The 24680-nt window shown below is 43.5% G+C and overlaps 1 protein-coding gene across 2 annotated transcripts in view; it reads left to right on the forward strand.

The window, feature by feature from the left end:
- spata20 (spermatogenesis associated 20) overlaps window positions 1-24680 on the forward strand; it is a 385479-nt gene that overhangs the window by 74529 nt on the left and 286270 nt on the right. For both annotated transcript variants that reach the window (XM_078225324.1, XM_078225325.1), the window contains exons 10-11: window positions 5964-6176; window positions 12079-12271. In XM_078225324.1, the coding sequence (XP_078081450.1) occupies window positions 5964-6176; window positions 12079-12271 (406 nt within the window). The remainder of the gene's footprint in view (window positions 1-5963; window positions 6177-12078; window positions 12272-24680) is intronic.

The following is a 24680-nucleotide window of genomic DNA, read 5'->3' on the forward strand; positions in this document are numbered from 1 at the left end:
CTGGTCAGAAAGCAATTCAGCCTGAGTAAATGTGAAGAACTCATCCGTTACTTCATTGTAGAGCAATGGCTTTCAGCTGAGCTGAACCCCAGTGTTGTTCATGTGACTGAAGCTGGAGATAATGAGTTTATCTAAGGACCCAGAAAGACCTGGGCAGTCATCAGAAAATACTGAAGGCAACAGAAACTGCAGCAGTAGGCTGTGTCATCTGTGCCTTTAAGGATCTGGAGCCTGTACATATTAAAGGAGCCTCCCAGGCTGATTCTAAAACGCCAAGTCCACCTGGAAAGAAATTTGACCTTTTGATTCAGCATGCTTGGTTTCATTGGTTAGAACATTGAATCCAGGAGTTGGGACGTCTTGTTGAAGTTGTACAAGACATTGATAAGGCCACACTTGGAATACTGTGTACAGTTCTGGTCACCCTATTATAGAAAGGATATTATTAAACTAGAAGGAATGCAGAAGAGATTTACTAGGATGCTACCGGAACTTGATGGTTTGAGCTATAAGGAGAGGCTGGATAGACTGGGACTTTTTTCTCTGGAGTGTAGAAGGCTGAGTCTATAAAATGATGAGGGGCTCAGATCAGCTAGATAATCAACATATTTTCCCAAAGATGGGGGAGTCTAAAACTAGAGGGCATAGGTTTAAGGTGAGAGGGGAGAGATACAAAAGGATCCAGAGAGGCAATTTTTTCACAGAGGGTGGTGAGTGTCTGGAACAGTCTGCCAGAGGCAGTAGTAGAGGCAGGTACAATTTTGTCTTCTAAAAAGCATTTAGACAGTTACATGAATAAGATGGATATAGAGGGAAATGGGCCATATGCAGGCAATTGGGACTAGCTTCAGGGTTTAAAAAAAAAGGGTGGCATGGACAAGTTGGGCCGAAGGGCCTGTTTCCATGCAGTAAACCTCTATGACTCTATGACCTGAAAACCACAAGAGTCGTGACCTGCTGAAAATCTCATCTCTTCGAGTATATTCTGCAACAATTCGGATATCTAACTTCAGCTATATGAGAATGGGAAAAGATTCCTTTCTTTACCGGGCCTGCAACGATGGTTCTCTTACAGCAAGCCAAACATGTGAACTGTTAACTATTCTTTTGATTGAACATTTGTAAAAGTGCACTGTCTTATTTAATTGTATCTTTCTTAACCATGTGCTGAATTAATTATGTAGTGTCTAGATATTTGGGGTGAGTGTTTGATTTGATTTATTATTGTCACATGTATTAGCATACAGTGAAAAGTATTGTTTCTTGCGCACTATACAGAAAAAGCATACCGTTCATAGAGAAGGAAACAAAAGAGTGCAGAATGTAGTGTTGCAGTCATAGTAAGGCTGTAGAGAAAGATCAATTAATGCAAGGTAGGTCCATTCAAAGGTCTGATGGGAGCAGGGACGAAGCTGTTGTTGAGTCAGTTGGTACGTGACCTCAGACTTTTGTATCTTTTTTCCAACGGAAGAAGGTGGAAGGGAGAATGTCTGGGGTGCGTGGGTTTCTTTAATTATATTGGCTGTTTTGCCAAGGCAGCGGGAAGTGTAGACCGAGTCCATGGATCTGTAAAAATTGGCGAGAATCATAGCTGACATGCCAAATTTCCTTAGTCTTCTGAGAAAGTAGAGGCGTTGGTGGGCTTTCTTAACTATAGTTTCGGCATGGGAGGGACCAGGACAGGTTGTTGGTGATCTGGACACCTGAAAACTCAAAGCTCTCAACCCTTTCTACTTCGTCCCCATTGATGTAGACAGGGGCATGTTCTCCTTTACGCTTCCTGAAGTCGATGACAATCTCCTTAGTTTTGTTGACATTGAGGGAGAGATTATTATTGCCGCACCAGTTCACCAGATTCTCTATCTCATTCCTGTGCTCTGTCTACTCATTGTTTGAGATCCGACCCACGACGGTGGTGTCGTCAACAAATTTGAAAATCGAATTGGAAGGGAATTTGGCCACACAGTCATAGGTGTATAAGGAGTATAGTAGGGGGCTGAGAACACAGCCTTGGGGGGCACCGGTGTTGAGGATGATCATGGAGGAGGTGTTGTTGTCTATCCTTACTGATTGTGGTATGTGAGTTAGGAAGTTCAGGATCCAATTGCAGAGGGAGGAGCCGAGGCCCAAGCCATGGAGTTTAGAGATGGGTTGGTAGGAATAATGATGTTGAAGGATGAGCTGTAGTCAATAAATAGGAGTCTGACATAGGTGTCTTTGTTATCCAGGTGTTCCAGGTTTGAGTGCAGGGCCAGGGAGATGGCGTCTGCTGTGAACCTGTTGCGGCACTATTTGAACTGTAGTGGATCCAGGCAGTCCGGGCCAGGACTAGCCTTTCGAAGCACTCCATTATTAAGGCACGCTGCTTGGCTTTTCTTTGGTACTAGGATGATGATTGCCTTCTTGAAGTAGATAGGGACCTCAGATTGTTGTAAAGACAGGTTGAAGATGTCTGCGAATACCCCCGCCAGCTGATCCACACAGGATTTGAGTGTTCGTTTGGGTACCCCATCCGGGCAGTCGCTTTCATGGGTTGACCTTCGAGAGAGCTTCTCTGACATCTGCAATGGTGACCTCAGATACAGGTTATCCAAGGCTTCTAGGGTAGAGGGCATGCTCTCGCTGACCTCTTGCTCAAAACGGGCATAGAATACATTGAGCTCATCAGGGAGGAATGTGTTGGAACCGGTGATTTTACATGCCTTCATCTTGTAGCCTGCTATGTCTTGCAGACCTTGCCATAGTCAGCGGGGGTCCATGTGGCTAGCCTGGGACTCTAGCTTGGTCTGGTACTGTCTTTTGGCAACTTTGATGGATCTCCTTGGATCATATCTGGCTTTCTTGCATAGGTCAGTGTCGCCTGACTTGAACACCTCAGACCTGGACTTCAGCAAGCAATGGATATCCCTATTCATCCATGGTTTCCGGTTGGGAAACTCGCAAATTGGCTTCTTTGTCTTCTACATACTTACTAATGAAGTCAGTTACTGTAGCAGTGTACTCGTTCAGGCTGGTCGCAGAGTTTTTAAATATTGACTAGTCCACTGACTCCAAGCAGTCCCGTAGAGATCATCTGATTTCTCAGACCAACATTGCACAACTTTGTTTGATGGATTCTCCTGCTTCAGTTTTTGCTTGTAAGGCAGGAGCACAGCCTTGTGGTCTGATTTGCCAAAGTGTGGGCGGGCGATAGAACGGTAGGCATGTTTGATATTTGTTGAGCAGTGGTCTAAGATGTTTGGGCCTCTGGTGGGACAAGAGACGTGTTGGTGGTAACTTGGTAGTTTGCTCTTGAGTTTGACCTGATTGAAGTCCCCGGCCACGACGAACAAGGCCTCGGGATGTTTCGTCTCAAGGCTATTTGTGAATAAGTAAACCTCTTTGTTTAAACCCACAATTCTGCTACTGGTTCTTTAAGTGACCACTCACTATAGGGGGGCTTAGAAACACACAAATTTATCTTTCAAAAAAGGATCGTATGGGCAGGGCCTGAGGGGTTTCAGTTTATCTCTCCTCCCCAGTCCACAACACAACTAAAAATGAAAGTAAAGTTTATTTATTAGTCACAAGTAAGGCTGACATGAACATTGCAATGAAGTTACTGTGAAATTCCGGCGCCTGTTCGGGTCAATGCACCCAACCAGCACGTCTTTCAGAATGAGAGAGGAAACCGGAGCGCCCGGAGGAAACCCACGCAGACACGGGGAGAACGTGCAGACTCCACACAGACAATGACTCATGCCGAGAATTGAACCCGAGTCCCTGGTGCTGTGAAGCAGCAGTGCTAACCACAGTGCACCTTATTGAATCATTAATGTGGAATTCTTTTATTTCAAGAACTTTATTTGTCAGCTTCATTGGCTCATTATTACTCTGCCACAGAATGTCCTTTCCATCCAGGCAGAAGGTCCTTTATAATGTGCTTGGAGTGATTGCAAAATACAGTGAGCTGGGGCAGTGGCCTTTCCAGCTGTGGAGGATAAGATAAAAGTCATACTGAGAGAGGCCACAAAGATTGCTGATATTGGGAAATGGAAATAGTCCACTGGATCAGTCGACACACTCTGTCAAGCGTAGGATATGATTAAAATTTATTCTTGACATGTGGCCATCACTAGCATGGCCGACATTTTGACCACAGTTAGTTGCTGTTCAACCACCTTCAACATCCACACCCTCTACAGATTATCTGGTCATTATCACAGTGCTGTTTTGGGGATTTGCTGTGCTCAAATTGACTTGCATTCCCTATATTCCAACAGTGACTACACCACAAAATTGCTTAATTGAGTGTAAAGCACTTTAGGATGTCATGCGGTCGTGAAAGGCAATATATTATGTGTAAGTCTTTCTTCAGAAACTGGTAGTCAGCCACCACTTCGAACTGCTGTGATCCATGGTGACGGTGCTTCCACAGTATTGTTAATTAGGATGCTACAGGATTTTGACCCAGCGACAATGGCAAAAAGCCGACATATTTCCAAGTCAGGATGGTGTGCAACCAGGAGGAGAGTTTTCTCATAACACTTGCTGCTCTTGTCCTAGTCAATGGAGGCCGTTGGTTTGGGATGCGCTGCTGAAGAAGCTTGGCGAGTTGATGCTGTATATCATCATGGTAGTACACGCTGCTGCCGCTGTATGCTGGTGGTGGAGGGAATGGCTGTATAAGGACGGCTTAATGTAAGGGGAGCTTAACCATACAGTTGGTTTGCCCAGTACCAGACCTGGAAGTGATTGATGTTGACAGTGAGAAAAACTGGCATTGACTTTTTACACCTTGCTGAGCATTCAATAATTCATTGAAAAAATATTTCTGGAGGAGTTTGTAGACTGGTATGTTCTACTTTTGATGATAGTATGAAGTATTTGCATTTCTGTGACAGCATTGTAAATTGGTGCTTCATCTCATTGATCCTTAACAGTATTGAGTTAGGTTCACAAGGAAAGGTCATTAGAGGACATTCCGAATCTGTGCTGTTCAGCTTTTAGTTGTGAATTTTAAAATAAATGAATATTTTTATAAATTCCCTTTTGTTAAGATTCAACAACCAACCTTTGGAAGGTAAGTAGCATATTGTCCTGGGACTACTCCTTTGACATTGAATGGAAGCTCTGTCTTGAGCTGCCTTGTTTTTGTCATGGAACAACAGGGTTAATACTTTAATATCTATCCCTGTTGCGAGGGAAGTGATTGCCAGGCAAATATTTCTCCCTCCCATGATGCGCTGCACAAAGTATGGCCAATGACTCATTGAAACAATCATCCATGCTTTTATTTCTCCAGACTTGACTATTCCAGTGTTTGCTTAGTCATTATCCCAGCTTCCATTTCTAAGTTTGAGGTCAATCAAAACTTTGCTGCCCATTACCTAATTTGCATCAAGTCCTGTTCACCCATGACTCATGCAAAAGCAAAATACTATGATGAAAGGTTATCGATCTGAAATGATAACTCTGCACAGATGCTGCCTGATCTGTTGGGTATTTCCAGCATCTATTTTTATTTCAAATTTCCAACATCTGCTGTATTACTGTTCAGCCATCACTTCTCTGTTGGAGTCTGGAGGTGACAAATGGCAAGCAGAAGGTTTCAGCAGCAGATTGGGTGGGCTAAGATGTGGGCCGGAGATATGGAATGTTACAGACTGTGCAAGTGGGTGGTCTTTGCACGGGGCCAGAGTTGAGAGCTCGTATTTGGTTTGACTAGGGTGGCAAGGTTGCAAATGTTTTGGTTCAGCCTGAGACGGTGGTTGGGGAAGGGGTGGAATGACTGGATTCTATTTTGTGCTGAGGTCCAAGGATGCTGGCTTTGGTCCTCTCAATATTTGACTAGAGAACATTGCAGCTCACCCAGAAGAAAGGTTGAAAGGTTTGGGAAATTACAGAGAATAGAATTCATTGCATTATTGATGAAACAATTGTATGTTTTCTGCCTTTGTAATTGACTCCTTCTGTCCCTACAGTCTGGGGGTTTCTACAGTGCCGAAGATGCAGATTCATACCCCACAACTGAGTCCACTGAAAAAAAAGAGGGCGCTTTCTGTGTGTGGACAGGGCAAGAAATCCAACAGGTTCTCCCAGATCCGATCTCCGATGCCACGCAAAACATAACCATGGCGGATGTCTTTGCCTATCATTATGGTGTGAAAGGAAATGGGAATGTCGACCCCGTACAGGTACTTGAAGAGAAAATAAATGCTAGAGATGTGAAATAAAAATAAACTGCTTAAAGTGCAAAGCAGTTAATGCAGCACAGCCGAAATTGAAAGTGAGCTTGATATGACCTCTGATTAGAACTGGCATAGTCAAGTTAAAGAAAGGGTATGGTGCCATAGTGCCTATTGAATTAGTAATTCAGTGACTGGTGACAAATTATCTCAAGGCTCGGATTAATGATCCAAAGATAGGAATTCAAATCCTACTGTAAAAGCTGAGGAATTTAAATTCAATTAATTACAAATCTGGAATAAAAATCTAGCACCAGTAACGGTAACCATGAAATTACCAGATTGTGGTAAAAACTCATCTTGTTCACTAACGTCTTGTAGGGAAAGAAATTTGTTTATCCTCTCTATGATTCCAGACCCTCAGGGATGTGGTTGGCTCTTAACTGTCCTCTGAAATAGCCCAGCAAGCCACCCATTAAATTCAAAACGGTGGCTCATCGCCACTTTGTCAAGGGCAATTGGGGGTGGGCAATAAATGCTAGCCTTGCCAGCAATGCCCATATCCCGTAAATGTTTTTTAAAAAGCTCCTCAAAACAATGAGTGAGGAAGACGGACAAAGGGTCAAAAGTTTACATTTGCATAAGCTGCAGAATGGCCTCATCCAAAAGTGTTAACCTATCTGCCTCAAATCCTGACCAATGTGCCATCTCTTGCATGTTGACAATGGAAAATGTGTCTGTAACCTATGTCCTAATTACAGCCTCTCATCCGGCACGGTAGCACAGTGGTTAGCACTGCTGCTTCACATCTCCAGGGTCCCGGGTTCGATTCCCGGCTCGGGTCACTGTCTGTGTGGAGTTTGCACATTCTCCTCGTGTCTGCGTGGGTTTCCTCCGGGTACTCCGGTTTCCTCCCACAGTCCAAAGATGTGCGGGTTAGGTTGATTGGCCAGGTTAAAAATTGTCCCTTAGAGTCCTGGGATGCGTAGGTTAGAGGGATTAGCGGGTAAAATGTGTGGGGGTAGGGCCTGGGTGGGATTGTGGTCGGTGCAGACTTGATGGGCCGAATGACCTCCTTCTGCACTGTAGGGTTTCTATGTTTCTATGTTTCTATCCATGCTGGTGCTATGGCACTTAATATTGCATCTCCCAATTCTTAAACATGTACTGCAGAGAGAGTCCTGCTTCTCTGCTTCCTTACTGGCAATATACTTTGTTGTTTTGCTATAAGTAATGTAAAACCAAAGCATCCTATAAAAATCAAGGACCAGAATGTATGATTTCAGGCTGTCAGCTGGCTTTACATCTGTGTACCCTGGTCCAGATAGCTCCCTCCCATCATCTACTTCTGCAATGTCAAAAGACTGCATCATGTTTTGTTCCACAGTTTGTGAAGTTGTGGGAGATTTCCCATTATGGAACCATTCTTGTAAACCTTTTCTGCACCTTTTAGCACTCGTATTCTGTAATATGCCTTCACATCCTTGCAAAAGTGCAGTGCCCAGAACTGGACACACTACTCAAGTTGAGGCCAAAATATTGTTTTATAAAGGTTCACCATAACTCCCTTGCTTTTGTACTCTTATCATTCTATCAGGTGACCATCAACATGACAGAAGGTGACTTACATGGGTCAAGATCTGTTTTTGTCCAGCAATTGCAATTTTTCTGTGTTCCTGACTGGTTCAAATCTTCCACAAATAAATCAGCTTGTCCACTTACTTCACTGCTTGTCACCAGATCTCTAACCAGTGTACCCCTGAGACCATGAGCAAATCCAGAGGAGATGCAACAATAATTGAGTTAATATCACAGTAAAAGTTGAAGAATGTGAAGGATGGCAAGTATAAGAGGCACTTCCGAAAATAAAAGGCTTTTTCTTAGCAGAGATCATGATCGGTTTAAAAAATGTCATTGTGAGTCAGAATTGAAGATGTCAGTGGAGGGCAGCCAAGGTTGCTTCAGATGCTGTACTCACTCATTAACTCTTGTTAAGTACGTCAATCATGGGAAATAATAGCTGAAGGCATCATGTAGCATGACAGAGAGCAGTAAATAATCAGCCTCACATCAATCCAATCGGAGAAGCTTTTGTACACTCCTCTTGATCATTAGAAGAAAGAAGCAAGAACTACATTTATATACCTCTTTTTATGACCTTAGGACATTATTCCAAAGTGTTTTGCAGTGAATTAATACTTCTAAAGTATTAGTTGTTGTAGTGTAGGAAATGCAGCAGCCAATTTGCACATGATAAGGTCCCACAAACAACTAGTGTAATAAAGGCTATTCTGATGAGTGATGTTGGTTATGTATATATTGGTTAAGATACCTTGCCAATCTTCCCCTCACTCTTCCTCGAAGAGTGCCACAAGATCTATCATGCACACTGAGTGAGCAGAGGAGGCCTTGGTTTCACGCATCGTGCTACAGGTGGCCCCTTTGAAATTGCAGTGCTCCTTCAGAACAGCACTTGATTGTGACCCATGTGGTGTGGATATACCCACTGTGCTGTTAGGGAGGGAGTTCCAGGATTTTGACCCAGTGACTGCAAAGGAACAGCGATATATTTCCAAGTCAGGATGGTGAGTGACTCGGAGTGGAACTTGCAGGTAGTGGTGTTCCCATGTATCTGCTGCACTTGTCCCTCTAGATGGTAGCGGTTGTGGTTTCAGAAAGTGCTGTCTGAGGAGTCTTGGTGGGTTGTTGCAGTGCATCTTGTAGATGGTACACACTGCTACCATTGTACGTCAGAGGTGGAGGGAATGTTTGTGGGTGGGGTGCCAATCATGCAGGATGCTTTATTCCGGATGGTGCCAAGCTTCTTGAGTATTGGAGCTGCACTCATTCAGACAAGCAGAGAGTATTCTATCACACCCCTGACATGTGCCTTGTAGATAGCTGATAGACTTTGGGGAGTCAGGGGGTGAGTTACACACCGCATGATTCCCAGCCTCTGACCTAGTCTCGTAGTCACAGTACTCATATAGCTAGTCCAGTTCAGTTTCTGGTCAATGGTAATCTCCAGGATATTGATAGTGGGGGTTTCAGCAATGAGAATATTATTGATTGTCAAGGGGCAATGGTTATATTGTCTCCTGTTGGAGATGGTCATTGCCTAGGATTTAAATAGTGTGAATACAAGCCTGAATATTGCTGCATATGGGCACAGATTGCTTCAGTATATGAGGAGTTGTGAATGATGCTGAATGTTGTGCAATCATCAGTGAATATCCCCACTTCTGACCTTATGAAGGAAGGAAGATCATTGATGAATAAGGTAGCTGGGCCTAGGACACTACCCTGAGGAACTCTTGCAGCGATTTCCTGAAACTGAGATGATTGACTTTCAACAACCACAACCTAGGTATGACCCAACCCTGATTTCCATTGACTGCAGTTGTGCTAGGATTCCTTGATGCCACACTTTGTGAAATGTTGCCTTGATGTCAGAGCAGTCCTCACCTCTGGAATTCTGCTCTCTTGTCCATATTTGAACCAAGGCTGTGATGAGGTTAGGAGCTGAATGACCCTGGCGACATCCAAACTGAGCATCAGTGAGCAGATTATTGCTAAGCAAGTTTTGCTCTATAGCACGTTTGATGTTCCATCAGTTTACTGATGATTGAGAGTAGACTAATGGGGTGGGAATTGGCAGGGTTGGATTTGTCCTGCCTTTTGTGTGCAGGACATACCTGGGCAATTTGCCACATTGCCATGTAGATGCCAGTGTTTTGGTTGTACTGGAACAGCTTGGCAAGGGGGCACAGCAAGTTCTGAAGCACAAGTCTTCCGTACTATCGCCGTAAAACCAAGGAAAGATTGAGGCAGGTATGTCGTTTGAGTCTTTTTTTTAACCAAAGAACAGTAGGAGATGTGTGAGGAATCCTGTGGTGATACTCTCTGCATAGAGCATCCTCACTGAATGGGAATTGAATGTACATGTGGACAGTCTGACCTTATTCTGTAGGAACCAGCATGAGGCATGTACATTGACCAGTTTAGCTGAGTCAGGGACTGGTCGAAGGGAGGTAGCACCTCATCAATCAGCACATTAAATCCCTGTGTATTTGGAAAGCATCTGACCAGGAATCAAAACAATGCTAAAAAATCACAACAACTACCATAGGTACAGGGGCAGATCTTTCCATGTATGGGATCATTTAGGTGAAATATGTCACCTAAATCTACTAGAAGTCCCATTCTTTCAATTAACCTGTATTTAATCCATTCTAGTTGTCGATGGAATTGGGCATCATGTGTTTAGCCTTGGGAGGAAAGTACTTTAACACAATTACTCACTGGGCAGAATGAGAGGGGTGGGGGTTGAGCCTCCATCATTGTCTGGACCCTGCTGGTGGTCCCCTCCTGCCCCGAGACCTATTACCTGGTCCTGCAATCATGGGACTTAAACTCTGGGGACTGCTTGGAGTCACTCAGAAGTGAAAATGGTGGGTTAACAAGGCTGGTTCTTCCTTTGTTATGTCTCAGTCTGATGTCTACGCCTGTTCCAGATGGTCTGTGCAGTTTTGTTCTTAATATGCTTAGTCGTAATGGCTTGATGAATGGGTCAGGATGGCAGATATCCTTCCACAAAGGACATTCTGAACCAGTTAGGCTTTTGTGACAATCTGGTTGTTTTATGGCCACCATTAGTGTCACTAGCTTTTTATTCCAGATTTATTTAATTAATTGAAGTAAAATTTCTCATCTGCCATAGCAGGAGTTGAACTTCTGACTCTGATTCATTCATCCAGGCTGGATTATTTGTTCAATAATATAATCACTATAATGTGCTATAGTACCACAAATTGTCGGTGTCTCACCTTTATAATGTGAAAGAGCTGATTGTTACTCGAGTCCTTTAATTTAGGAATCAAACTGTGAGTGTGATGGGTCCCTGGAGATTGGGTTATATTACCATTGCTAATTTTTCCTCTCCTTACCTGGAGACGTGATTCTTTATTATGTTTGGGCGGATCTCCCAGTAGCTAGTCTCTTGTGTTTTAGCAGTCAGTAGTTGTTGGGCTGTTTTGTAATGGGGGTTTGTGTGGTTCCAACCATGCAAAAGCAAAAGACCAGCTCACCCATCAAGCCTCACTCACACGACAATGGCTGGACCATCGTGACCAAACACTTCTTCCTCCATCTCCAGCTTACACCCACCACACAGCCATGTAATCTGTAGTGAGAGACTAAAAACCTAGAGGAAAGAGAGAATGCTCCAGAAAACTCCTCTCCCATCCTTTCGGCTGATCCAAGCTTGATTCGTGTCCCACCTGACACCCGTGTGTGCGCTTTCTGGGAAAGAGTTAGCTGGGAGAAATCAGGAGCAGGGATGCTGGTGGACACCCCCTCACTAAGGCAGCGGTGTAGTTGCCAGTTGGAGGCTCTGTCCCATGTTAATTCGGACTGGAGCAGGGATTGAAGTGGTGAACATCCAGCTCTGTATGCCTCAGCTCATGAAGCCATCAGAATCATAGAATCCCACAGTGCAGCAGGAGGCCATTTGGCCCATCGAGTCTGCACCGACCACAATCCCACCCAGGCCCTATCCCCATAACCCCATGCATTTACCCTAGCTAGTCTCCCTGACACTAAGGCGCAACTTAGCATGGCCAATCCACCTGACCCGCACATCCTTGGACTGCGGGAGGAAACCGGAGCACCCGGAGGAAACCCACACAGACATGGGGAGAACGTGCAAACTCCATACAGACAGTGATCCAAGCTAGGAATTGAACCCAAGTCCCTGCGCTGTGAGGCAGCAGTGCTAACCACTGTGCCACCAATGAGAATTCAGTTGCAGAGTTGCACAGAACTCTCTCTCCAGAGTTTTGAAGATGAGATTGGGGCAAAGTGTTGTTTTAATTTTGTGTATTTTTATGTAATGCTTCTTCAAACTTTATAGGACCCTCATGGAGAGCTAGAAAACAAGAATGTTCTCATTGTCCGTTACTCACTGGAGTTCACAGCTACCAAGTTTGGCTTGGACGTGAAGAAGGTGAAAGACATTCTGAGCACGTGCAGAAAAAGGCTGTATGAGGTCAGGAAACAAAGGCCCCGTCCCCACTTGGACAGCAAGATGTTAGCATCATGGAATGGTGAGTGAAGAAGCTCCTATGTGGCCTATCGCCAGATAGGAGTATAAGTAACAGATAACTGAAATATGTGTGCTTCAGCTTCATGTTTCTAATCGGGTCGTAGAAGTTGAATGAGTTCAGACATTTTACACTGATCCAAAAGTAAAGGAATTGCATGTACCGAGCGTCTTTCATGACCTTAGGATGTCCCAAAATGCTTTACAGCCAATGCCAATTAAAACACTGCATAAAGAATGAGATAATTTGCAGTGTAGTGGCTGCTGTTATGTAAGCTTTAAATCTTGCTAAGCTACAGATCTTTATTCCGAGGAACAACTCTGTGACTTGTCTGGGTTCCAAATTACAATGGTACTGAGATGTTTACTGCCAAAAAGCTAAAGTATGTTGACAGTTTTAAGTTAGCATAAGCCTTCAGATATAAGATTTTCTTAAACAGGAGCTTGGATTGTCGTGTCTGTCTTTTCCATTTAACTGCTAGTTGTTAAGTTGCTCACACAGTAATTAAAACTGTAGAGAAGAGATAAAGCATTTGGCCCGAAAATTTCATTATGCAATTACGACTGTAGGGTTTGGAATAATTATCTTTTGTTGAGCTCTCTTACAGAAAAGGACTTGGCAAATGATGATCAGCCTTATTTTATCTTTTTACATAACTAGTAGAATATGCGATATATACTGTATTGTGTGTGCATGCGTGCTCGCCGTTCTCAGGCAGCACGCTTACCTGGGCCTGATGATTGCAAGTTTGAGTGTCACGACAGTGCCACTAGGCTGATGCTCGAGTTTCTGCGGTAGTGCTGCATGGTGAGGAGAGGCATCCTTTTAAAATGAGATCTAGACCATTCGGGATGTGATGTCAGGAAGCACCATTTCACAAAGGTAGTGGAAATCTGGGAGTCTCTTCTGCAGGAAGCTAACAGGTTTCAATTGGCATTTTCAAGGCTGAGATAGATATGTAGACCTTTGTTTGGTCAGGCAAGTAATGGATTTGGAGCAACGGCGAATAAATTGGATTGAGGTACAGATCAGCAATGATCTGATTGAATAGCGGAACAGGCTTGGGAGGGCTGATTGGCTTAATTCTGTTTATAACTGCTGTTCATTGGATGAAGTGTGAAGCTGTGGTCCAGTCTGTCATTCTTTAATTCATTCTTGGGATGTGGGCACCGCTAGCAAGGCCAGCACTTATTGCCCATCCCCAGTTGCCATTGACAAGGTGGTGAGGTGCCTTCTTGAACACTGTGGATAGTAGTTTCTCGTAGCAGTCTTGTACAACTGAGTGGCTTTCAAAGGGCAATTCTAGTCCACCACATTGTGATGGGGCTGGAGTCAGGGTATCTTTCCTTTCCTGAAAGCCTTTAGTGAACAGGATATTTTTGCGATAATCTAATAGCCTCCTGGTCACCATCATTCAGCCTAGCTTTTTTTTTTAATACTCAGTTTATTTAATTAGCTGAATTTAAATTCCCTAGCTGCCGAGGTGGGATTTGAATTTGAGATTCTGGATTATTAATCCAGACCTCTGGACTGCTTTGCTGTCATACCCTTCAGAAGGATGTTAAGAGATTTCAGAACATGCACAAAAAGAAAAGACTTAGTACAGAATCTGTCAGTTATCTGAAAAAGAGAAAACGAGGCTGATTATTATTTGGCAAATCTTTCTCTGCAATGGAACTGAACAAAAGATAATTATTCCGATCCCTACAGTTGTAATCGCGTAATGAGATTTTGCAGCCAAACGTTTTATCTCTTCTCTTCAGTTTTAATTATTGTGTGAGCAACTTAACAACTGAGGGCAGAAGATGAAAAATAACGGAGTTCTCTGGAATTCCGGGGAAATGTTCATCCCTCCACCAGCAGCCCATTTCTCCGTCGAAAACACCTCATGGCAGTTTCTGGAATATTGTTGTTACGTTTGCCTACATAACATCTGCCATTTGCTCTTCTGGCAACTTGTGTTTGCATAGCACCGTTAACATAATCCAATGCCCCAGGTGCCTCTTAGGAGTGTTATTTGACACCAAATCGTAGAAAGAGATATTACGACCGAAGACCCAAAGCTCAGGCGAAGAGGGCAGATTTTCAGGAGGAAAGAGGCAGAAAGGTTCATGCAGTGAATTTTGGAGTGTAGGGTTTAGGTGGCTGAAAGTACAGTCACCAATGGTGGGGCAAAGGAAATTGAGGGGGTGGGGGAAGCAAGAGGCCAGGTTTGGAGGGCAGAAATTTTAAAATGTTTTAGCATTTTGAACCATGTAAATTCTCATAAATTCTGTGTGCGTGAGTTGCAGTTGAACAGATTACTGACATGGGTGATGTAACAAAAAGACTGAGGAGGTTTTTGTAAATAAACGGGATTGTTGAGAAATGCACCAAGAGTCTATGATGGAAAGATGGGAGGTCTTCTGCCTGAAACCCTTCCTATATTGCTAACTATATTCCAGATGACTGGATCGCCCTAATGAGACACATGCCAATGCTTTCTACATTTTACATGTTTTTGAGATTTGATTTGGTTTGATTCATTATTGTCACATGTATTAACATACAGTGAAAAGTATTGTTTCTTGTACGCTAAACAGACAAAACATACCATTCATAGAGAAGGAAATGAGAGGGTGCAGAATGTAGTGTTACAGTCATAGCTAGGGTGTAGAGAAAGATCAACTTAATGCAAGGTAAGTCCATTCAAAAGTCTGACAGCAGCAGGGAAGAAGCTGTTCTTGAATCGGTTGGTACGTGACCTCAGACTTTTGTATCTGTTTCCCGATGGAAGAAAGTGGAAGAGAGAATGTCTGGAGTGCGTGGTGTCCTTAATTGTGCTGACTGCTTTGCCGAGGCAGTGGGAAGTGTAGACAGAGTCAATGGATGGGAGGCTGGTTTGCGTGATGGATTGGGCTACATTCATGACCTTTTGTAGTTCTTTGCGGTCTTGGGCAGAGCAGGAGCCATACCAAGCTGTGATACAACCAGAAAGGATGCTTTCTATGGTGCATCTGTAAAATTCCGTGAGAGTTGTAGCTGACATGCCAAATTTCCTTAGTTTTCTGAGAAAATAGAGGTGTTGGTGGGCTTTCTTAGCTATAATGTCGGCATGGAGGAACCAGGACAGGTTGTTGGTTATCTGGACACCTAAAAACTTGAAGCTCTCGACCCTTTCTACTTCATCCCCGTTGATGTAGACAGGGGCATGTTCTCCTTTACGCTTCCTGAGGTCGGTGACAATCTCCTTCATTTTTGTTGACATTGAGAGAGAGATTATTGTTGCCGCACCAGTTCACCAGATTCTCTATCGCATTCCTGTACTCTGTCTCATCATTGTTTGAGATCTGACCCACTACGGTAGTGTCGTCAGCAAACTTGAAAATCGAATTGGAAGGGAATTTGGCCACACAGTCATATACACACACAAGGAGTATAGTAGGGGGCTGAGAACACAGTCTTGTGGGGAACCGGTGTTGAGGATGATCGTGGAGGAGGTGTTGTTGCCTATCCTTACTGATTGTGGTCTGTGGGTTAGGAAGTTCAGGATCCAGTTGCAGAGGGAGGTGCTGAGGCCCAGGCCACGGAATTTGGAGATGAGTTTTGTGGGAATAATAGTGCTGAAGGCTGAGCTATGGAATGGAGCAGCTTGCATTTATATAACGCCTTTCAGTCCGGAGCACTTCACAGCCAATACATTCATTCTGACAGCAAGGTCCACAAACAATGAAATCATTGACCAGATGAATTATTTTCAATGCCCTTGGTTGAAGTGATTAAGTTTGGGTGGGACACCAGGGCGCTGGATGTTTCTTGTTAGATTCATGCCTTGGGATTTTTTACTTTCCTCAAAAGAAATGCAGCACCTCTGACAGTGCAGCACTCAGAGTGTCAGCCTGAATTAACGCGCTCTGGTCTCTGGAGGTGGACTTGATTCCACAAACTCCTGACTCGGGTAAGTGTGCTGCCAACTGAGTTGTGGCTAACGCAGTTTATGTAAACACTGGTGGTGCAATGGACTGGACTTTGACTTTCACATCTGAGGCCTGGGTTCCAATCCAGCCCAGGTGTCTGAGCCAATGGCTGATGGTTATGGATGCAGCATGAGGTGAGCGATTCACTCTCACTTCAGCTCCGTGTCGACATCTTCCCACAGGATTAAACTGGTGTTAGATCTGTCACAATAAGAGGCTGCAGGGTGGCTGCTGTAGGAAAAGGCATATCATGAGCATCCTTCTGAACAGAGGGTAGATATTAGGGGGAGTATTAGTCTATACTACACCTCGCAATGAGATGGAGATGCTAGTGTCGGACTGGGGTGGGCACAGTAAGAAGTCTCATAACACCAGGTTAACACCTTTAACCTTGTGTTGTGAGACATCTTACTGCACTTTGCAACTGCTGCACTTTGCCTGAGAATCCTTGAAAGAAAATTGTTGAGGCATCTTTACTCTATACCCAACCTCTGCTCTCCCTGAACTATGAGTGCTTGACAGAAAAGATAGAGACTGAGAAGCTGGCATGGTTCTCCTCAGAGCTGAGAAGGTTAAGGGGAGATTGAATAGAGGTGTTCAAAATTACAAGGAGTTCTGTTACAATAACTGGGGGGAAAGTGTTTGCACTGGCAGGAAGGTCGATTACCAGAGGACACAGATTTGGCAAAAAAACTCATTGGAGATTTGAGGGGGGAAAAATTATACAGTGAATTGTTACGTTCTGGAATGCGCTGTCTGAAAAGGTGGTGGAAGTAGATTCAGCAGTTATTTTATCCAATATTTTATATTGGATAAACATTAAGGGATGAATTTTTTTAAAGTTTGTTTATTAGTCACAAGTAAGGCTTACATTAACACTGCAATGAAGTTACTGTGAAATTCCCCTAGTCGCCACACTCCGGCGCTGATTTTGGTTGATGCACCTAACCAGCACGTCTTTCAGACTGTGGGGGGAAACTGGAGCACCTCGAGGAAATCTACTCTGACATGGGGAGAACGTGCTAACTTCACTCAGGTGGTGACCCAAGCTGGGAATCGAACCCGGGTCCCTGGCGCTGTGAGGCAGCAGTGCTAACCACTGTGCCACCGTGCCGCCCCTCGAGCTGTTCATACAGCAGGGAAGTAAGGCTAATTGGTTTGCTCCAATTGTGTTTGGCTCCAAAGAGCCAACACAAGGCAATTGGTTGAATGGCCTCTTTCTGTGCCTTCCGATTCATTGAATGGTTTTGAGGGAGTTTTACTCTGACCTGGAAATGCTTGATGTGTGGCGGGAGTCTTACTGTGCCTCTAATCTGTGACAGACCTAACCTGAGAGTGCTGGATTGCTTAGTCCAGGCCCCCGAATTTGAAAGCATTCCTTTCCCCCAGGAGCACAAAAACCTAACAAAAGAATTGTGAAATCTTGTCAGCTGAATTAAATGCTGAAATGATCAAAGGCTTGGAAAGGGAGAAAATAAATGATTTTTCAGTGCTTTATGATATTCAAATGCTGCCTTGCATTGCAAGTTACCTGGCAGCCATTTCAGTGACTGAGAGTGTTATTCCATTGCCAAAGGCTTGCATAGGAAAGTAAGAATGTATAATGTATTTGCAAAGAAAGAAAGATCATAGCTCATTACAAGATTTATCAGTTTGATGGAAACTAATGAAAACTGATATTAAATGTTAATTTCTGAAGGAACGGCTCGTGCTGATCACTGTGCCAGCTCTGGTTTGGTGGTATCACCCCTGCCGTTAAGCCAGAAGGACCTGGGTTGAAGTCCCACTCCAGAGACATGAGTGCAGAATCTAGGCTGACTCTCCAGTGCAGTACTGAGGAAGTGCCACAGGCAAACGGCTGCATGATATTTTTCTAAGAAGTGCAGGGGAGTGTTTCCCGGCGAATCCTCATCCCGTAACCAACATCACTCCGAAAGCTCCTTCTACCAAATAAACCTGTTGGACTTTAACCTGGTGTTGTGAGACCTCTTACTGTGCCCACCCCAATCCAATGCCAACAACTCTACATCATAGCAACATCACTAAATCAGATTATCTGGTCATTCTCATATTGCTGTCTGTGAGAGCTTGCTGTGTGCAAATTAGTTATCCCATTTCCTATAGTACAACAGTGGTTGTGCATCACAGCTACCTCATTGGCTATGAAGCATTTTGAGACATCCTTGGGTGGTAAAAGGTGCTATATGAATTCACACCTTTCCTTCTTTGTAGCCCTGGTTCTGCCAGTGATTATTTACTCATGAATGGAGACTTATGTTCTCTCTGTAATTAATCCAGGAGAGTCCAGTAACATTAGCACTACACCATTGTACTCAATACAGTGCAGTGACTGCTACATTATTGAACATGACAAGTATTTAAGATTCCATGAACAGCAATGAGATGAATGACCAAAGAATCTGTTTTTGGCGGTGTTGGGTGAGTGACCATGCTGGCCAGGACAACAGCAGAACTCTGCTTTTCCCTGAAAAAGTGCCGAGGGATCTGTTAAAAGCACCCAACATCAGGTCCAGCTCGCACAATATGAAGACTCATCACCTGGACGAAAGTCAATTGTACCTATATCTTGTGATGTGTCTCAGGGCGCCATAATTAAGAGGGAAATGGGTGAGTACTTTAAGATGAAAGATGCGAAAAACTACAAGGCAAAGCAGAGAGATGGGATTAGAGCAGATAGTCCTGGTGAAGAAGCTAGCACTACCACATACATGATGGACTGAATAGCTTCCACTTGTACTGACATTTCTATCATTAGTCTCCTCCAGTGCAGTTGATAAAAAACATCTTGTACTACAGACTGGTTTGGAATTTTAAAGTATATTGTTATATAAACCAGTAGGTGGCAGCAAAACATGAGGTAGCAACCATAGGAAGTAGGAGCAGGAGTAGACCTTTAGGCTTCTCAACCCTGCTCCACTATTCAATTGGATCATGACTGATATTCTATCTCCATGTGTTTTTCCTGCATCATCCCCACATCCCTTCATGTCTTTATAATCTAGAAATCTATCGCTCTCTGTCTTGAACATACCCAATGACTGAATCTCCACAGCACTCCGGGAAAACATCCTTCCTGTCATCTACCTTGTCCAGCCATGTAAGAATGTCATATGTTTGAATGAGATCACCTCTCATTCTTCTAAATTCTCAGGAATACAGTGCCACTCTTAATCACTCCTCAAAGGACAATTCTGCAATGCCAGGAATCAACCTGGTGAACCTTCAGTGCACTCCCTCCATGACAAGTATATCATTTCTTAGATAAAGAGTCATTGAGGTTTACAGCATGGAAACAGGCCCTTCGGCCCAACTTGTCCATGCCGCCCAGTTTTTAACCATTAAGCTAGTCCCAATTGCCCACATTTGACCCATATCCCTCTCACCCATGTAATTGTATATTACTTTTTAAAAGACGAAATTGTACCCGCCTCTACTACTGCCTCTGACAGCTCATTCCAGACACACTCTGTGTGAAAAAATTGCCCCTCTGGACCTTTTTGTATCTCTCCCCTCTCACAAACCTATGCCCTCTAGTTTTAGACTCCCCTACCTTTGGGAAAATATGTTGACTATCTACCTTATCTTTGCTCCTCATTATTTTATAGACCTCTATAAGGTCACCCCTAAGCCTTCTACGCTCCAGGGAAAAGAGTCCCAGTCTACCCAGCCTCTCCTTATAACTCAAACCATCAAGTCCCGGTAGCATCCTAGTAAATCTTTTCTGCACACTTTCTAGTTCAATATTATCCTTTCTATAATAGGATGGCGAGAATTGTACACAGTATTCCAAGTGTGGTCTTACCAATGTCTTCTACAACTTCAACAAGACGCCCAACTCCTGTATTCAATGTTCTGACCAATGAAACCAAGCATGTCGAATGCCCTTTTCACTATTCTGTTCACCTGTGACTCCACTTTCAAGGAGCTATGAACCTGTACTCTAAGATCTCTTTGTTCTTTAACTCTTCTCAACGTCCTACCATTAACTGAGTAAGTCCTGCCCTGGTTCGATCTACCAAAATGCATCACCTCATATTTATCTAAGATAAACTCCATCTGCCATTCATCAGCCTACTGGCCCAATTGATCAAGATCCCGTTGCAATTCTAGATAACCTTCTTTACTTTTCACAATGCCACCAATCTTGGTGTCACCTGCAACCTGACTAACCATGCCTCCTAAATTCTCATCCAAATCACTAATATAAATTACATTACAGTGGACCCAGCACCGGTCCCTGAGGCACACCGCTGGTCTCAGGCCACCAGTTTGAAAAACAACCCTCTACAACCACCCTCTGTCTTATGTTATCAAGCCTGTTTTGTATCCATTTAGCTCCTCACCCTGGATCCCGTGAGATTTAACCTTATGCAACAAACTACCATGCGGTATCCTGTCAAAGGCCTTGCTAAAGTCCATGTAGACAACGTTGACTGCACTGCTCTCATCTACCTTCTTGGTTACCTCTTCAAAAAAACTTGATCAAATTCGTGAGACATGATCTTCCACTCTCAAAGTCAGCAAGGATTGATTAGGGAATGACTGTCCCTAATCAGTTCTTGCGTTTCTAAATGCCTGTAGATCCTGTCTCTCAGAATACCTTCTAACAACTTACCCACTACAGATGTGAGGCTCACCGGACTGTAGTTCCCAGGCTTTTCCCTGCAGCCTTCTTAAACAAAGGCATTGCAGTTGCCAGCCTCCAATCTTCAGGCACGTCACCTGCGGCTGTCGATGATTCAAATATCTCTGCTAGGGGACCTGCAATTTCCTCCCTAGCCTCGCACAATGTCCTGGGATACACTTCATCAGGTCCCGGGAATTTATTTACCTTGATGCACTTTAAGACTTCCAACACCTCTTTCTCTGTAATATATACACTCCTCGAGACATCACTATTTATTTCCCTAAGTTCCCGAACATCCATGCCTTTCACAACAGTAAATACTGATGAGAAATATTCATTTAGGATCTCACCCATCTCTTGTGGCTCCACACATGGATGACCTTGTTGATCCTTAAGAGGCCCTACTCTCTGCCTAGTTACTCTTCCGTCCTTGATGTATTTGTAGAAGCTCTTTGGATCCTCCTTTGCCTTTTCTGCCAAAGCAATCTCGTGTCCCCTTTTTGCCCTCCGCATTCCTCCCTTAACTCTAATCTGACGCCTTTTATACTCTTCAAGGGATCGACTTGATCTCAGCTGTCTATGCATGTCATGTGCCTCCTTCTTCTTGACCGGGGCCTCAATACCCTGAGTCATCTAGGGTCCTTCACTCTAAAAGGAATGTGCTCACCCTGAACCCTGGTTAACACACTTTTGAAAGCCTCCCACTTATCAGCTGTCCCTTTGCCTGCCAACAGACTCCCCAAAGCAAATTTTGAAAGTTCCTGCCTGATACCATCAAAATTGGCCTTGCCCCAATTTAGAATTTTAACTTTTGGGCCAGACCTATCATTCTCCATAGCTATCTTAAAACTAGTGAAGTTATGGTCACTGGTCCCAAAGTGATCCCTCACTAACATTTCTGTCACCTGCCCATCCTTATTTCCCAAGAGGAGGTCAAGTTTTGCCCCCCTCTCTAGTCGGGCCATCCACATACTGAATGAGAAATTCCTCCTGAATACACGCAACAAATTTCTCTCCATCCAAGCCCCTCACACTAGGGCTGTGCCAGTCAATGTTGGGGAAGTTAAAGTTCCCTACTATTACCACGCTATTTTTCTTGGAGCTATCTGTTAATCTCCTTACATTTTTGCTCCTCAATTTCCAGCTGACTATTTGGGGGCATGTAGTACAATCCTATCAAAGTGACCAAAACGGTATGCAATGCTCCAGCTGTGATCTCTTTACAATTGCAGCAAGACATCTTTACTCCTGTACTCAAACCTCTTACAATTAAGGCCAATATACCATTTGCCTTTTGCATTGCTCACTGCACTTGCTTGCTACCTTTTAGTGACTCATGAACAAGGACAGCCAGGTTCCTTTGGATAGCAACACTTCCCAACCTCTCACCATTTGATAATTACTCTGCATTTCTGTTTTTCCTATCAAAGTATGCAGCATCATTTTTTTTTCATGTTAAATCCCATCTTCCATGCTCTTGCTCACTTCTTAACCTGTCGAAGCCTCCTTGCACCCTCCCCACAATTCACATTGTTTCGTCTCATCAGCCCATTTGGAAATATTACATTTGGTCCCCACAACCAAATCATTGATATAGATTGTGAACAGCTATGGGCCAAGCATTGATCCTTGTGGTAGTCACAGCCTGCCATCCTACTATCTGATTGATTTCTGTCCATTAACTAATTCTCAATCCATGCCGGTATATTACCCCCCAATCTCATGTGCCCTAATTTTGTTTTTTCAATAAGGTTTCACATGAAGTACTTTCTGAAAATCCAAATACACCACATCCACTGGTTCTCCCTTACCTATTCTGCTAGTTACATCCTAAAAATCTCCACCTCAAACATGATTTCCCTTTCCTATATCCATGTTGACTCTGCCCAATCCTGCCTTTATTTTCCAAGTGTTCAGTTATCACATCCTTTACAATACATTCCAGCATTTTTCTCACTGCTGATGTCAGGCTAATAGGTCTGGTAGAATGTTCGAAGATAACCACCATTGCATTCGCTTTCTCTGCAGCCACCTCTTTCAACACTCTGGGATGTAGCTCATCAGGTCCAGGGGATTTATCAACTTTCAGTCCCATTAACTTCTCTAGCACTACCCTTTTACTGATATTAATTTCTTTCATTTCCTCATTCCTCTTAGTCCCTTTGTTCTTCAGTATATCTGGGAGCTTTTTTGTATCTTCCTCTGTGAAGATACAAGGCATTTGCTTAGTTTTTCTGCCATTTCCCATTATAAATTTTCCTGTCTCTTCCTGTAATGGGCCCATATTTGTCTTTGCTAACCTTCTCCTTTTAATGTACCTCTCGAAGTCTTTACAGTTTGTATTGTTTCTCACTGTAGGAACCCATAGTTCATTTGCAAAGAAAGAAAACACTTCGACCATGCAAGGATCAAGCAACCTTTTATGAATCACTAGGGATTGGGTTGGAATTAGGAGCCATTGTTAAAATTGCAGTAGATAAAGTAGAATCATTTAACATTTTATAAACCGCAAGAGATCAGGTTGGAAATAATTATTTTTAAAAAAGCACTACAGATCAGGCAAGGATCAGTTAACATTTTATGAATGAGAGATCAGTTAGAATTAATTATTTTGAAATTCACTCCATCTTGGGTTAGATTCATTTTATAAATTACTGCAGATCTGGCAAGAATCAGTTACCATTTTATAATTCACAGGAGATTGGGAAAGAGACACTAAATATTTTAATGAATTAAAGCAAGAATATTTCAGCAGTTTCTTTGAACGATTAATTCTAATAAAATGCTTCTTTTTTTTAACTGATTTTTCTATAATGTGTTTGAGACAAGGCGCACAGAACGGAGGATCGATCCCATGATTTGAGCAGAAATGCCAAGGAACGTATTTCAGCTCAACTATCCCAATAAATATAATCCGTCCATTACAGTATCTAAATGTGTAGCAGGGTTTCTGATCCCAATATTCTACCCAGATTCCACCTCTTGTGGATCATACTTTGCAAGATAAAAGTGATGTCAATCCTAAGTTTGCCTTTCCAGGGTTTGAGCCTGTGTCCCCTCTTTTTGAAATAATTTGAAGCTCCCCAGAGACTTGAGCACAAAATCTATCGACTGTGGTACTGTAGGAGTGCTGCACTGTCGGTGATGCTGTCTATTGGGTGATACGCGGTTAAATCAATGCCTTGTATCAATGCCTTCTTTGTCCATGGAGTCCATCTTGAAGAAAGTCAGTGGAGGTTCACACCAGTGTTCTAAACCAACATAAGTAAAACAGATCTGGCCATTTCACATTGTTCTTTGAGGGACTTTGCTGTGTGTAAATTGGCTGCTGTGTTTCTCTACATTAGAACTTTAAAAAGTACTTCAATGGTTGTAAAGCACTTTGGAATATTATGAAAGGCGCTGAATAAATATGAGTTCTTTCTTGGTATATCTGCAGCTGCCCAGGGCAAATATTACTAACAAACTTCCTAGAACTACAAAAGAGGCGGCACAGTGGTTAGAGCTGCTGCCTCACGGCTCCAGGGACCCGGGTTCGATTCCTAGCTTGGGTCACAATCTGTGTGGAGTTTGCATGTTCTCCCCATGTCTGCTTGGGTTTCCTCCAGGTGCTCTGGTTTCCTCCCACAGTCTGAAAGATGTGCTGGTTGGGTGCATTGGCCATGCTAAATTCTCCCTCAGTGTACCCGAACAGGCGTCGGAGCGTGGCGACAAGGGGATTTTCACAGTAACTTCATTACAGTGTTAATGTAAGCCTACTTGTGACATAAATAAATAAAAGGAGAGAGTAGACGTGTCAGGTCAGGTT

The sequence above is a fragment of the Mustelus asterias genome, chromosome 12 (assembly GCF_964213995.1).
Source record: "Mustelus asterias chromosome 12, sMusAst1.hap1.1, whole genome shotgun sequence".
In the NCBI taxonomy this organism is placed as follows: Eukaryota; Metazoa; Chordata; class Chondrichthyes; order Carcharhiniformes; family Triakidae; genus Mustelus; species Mustelus asterias.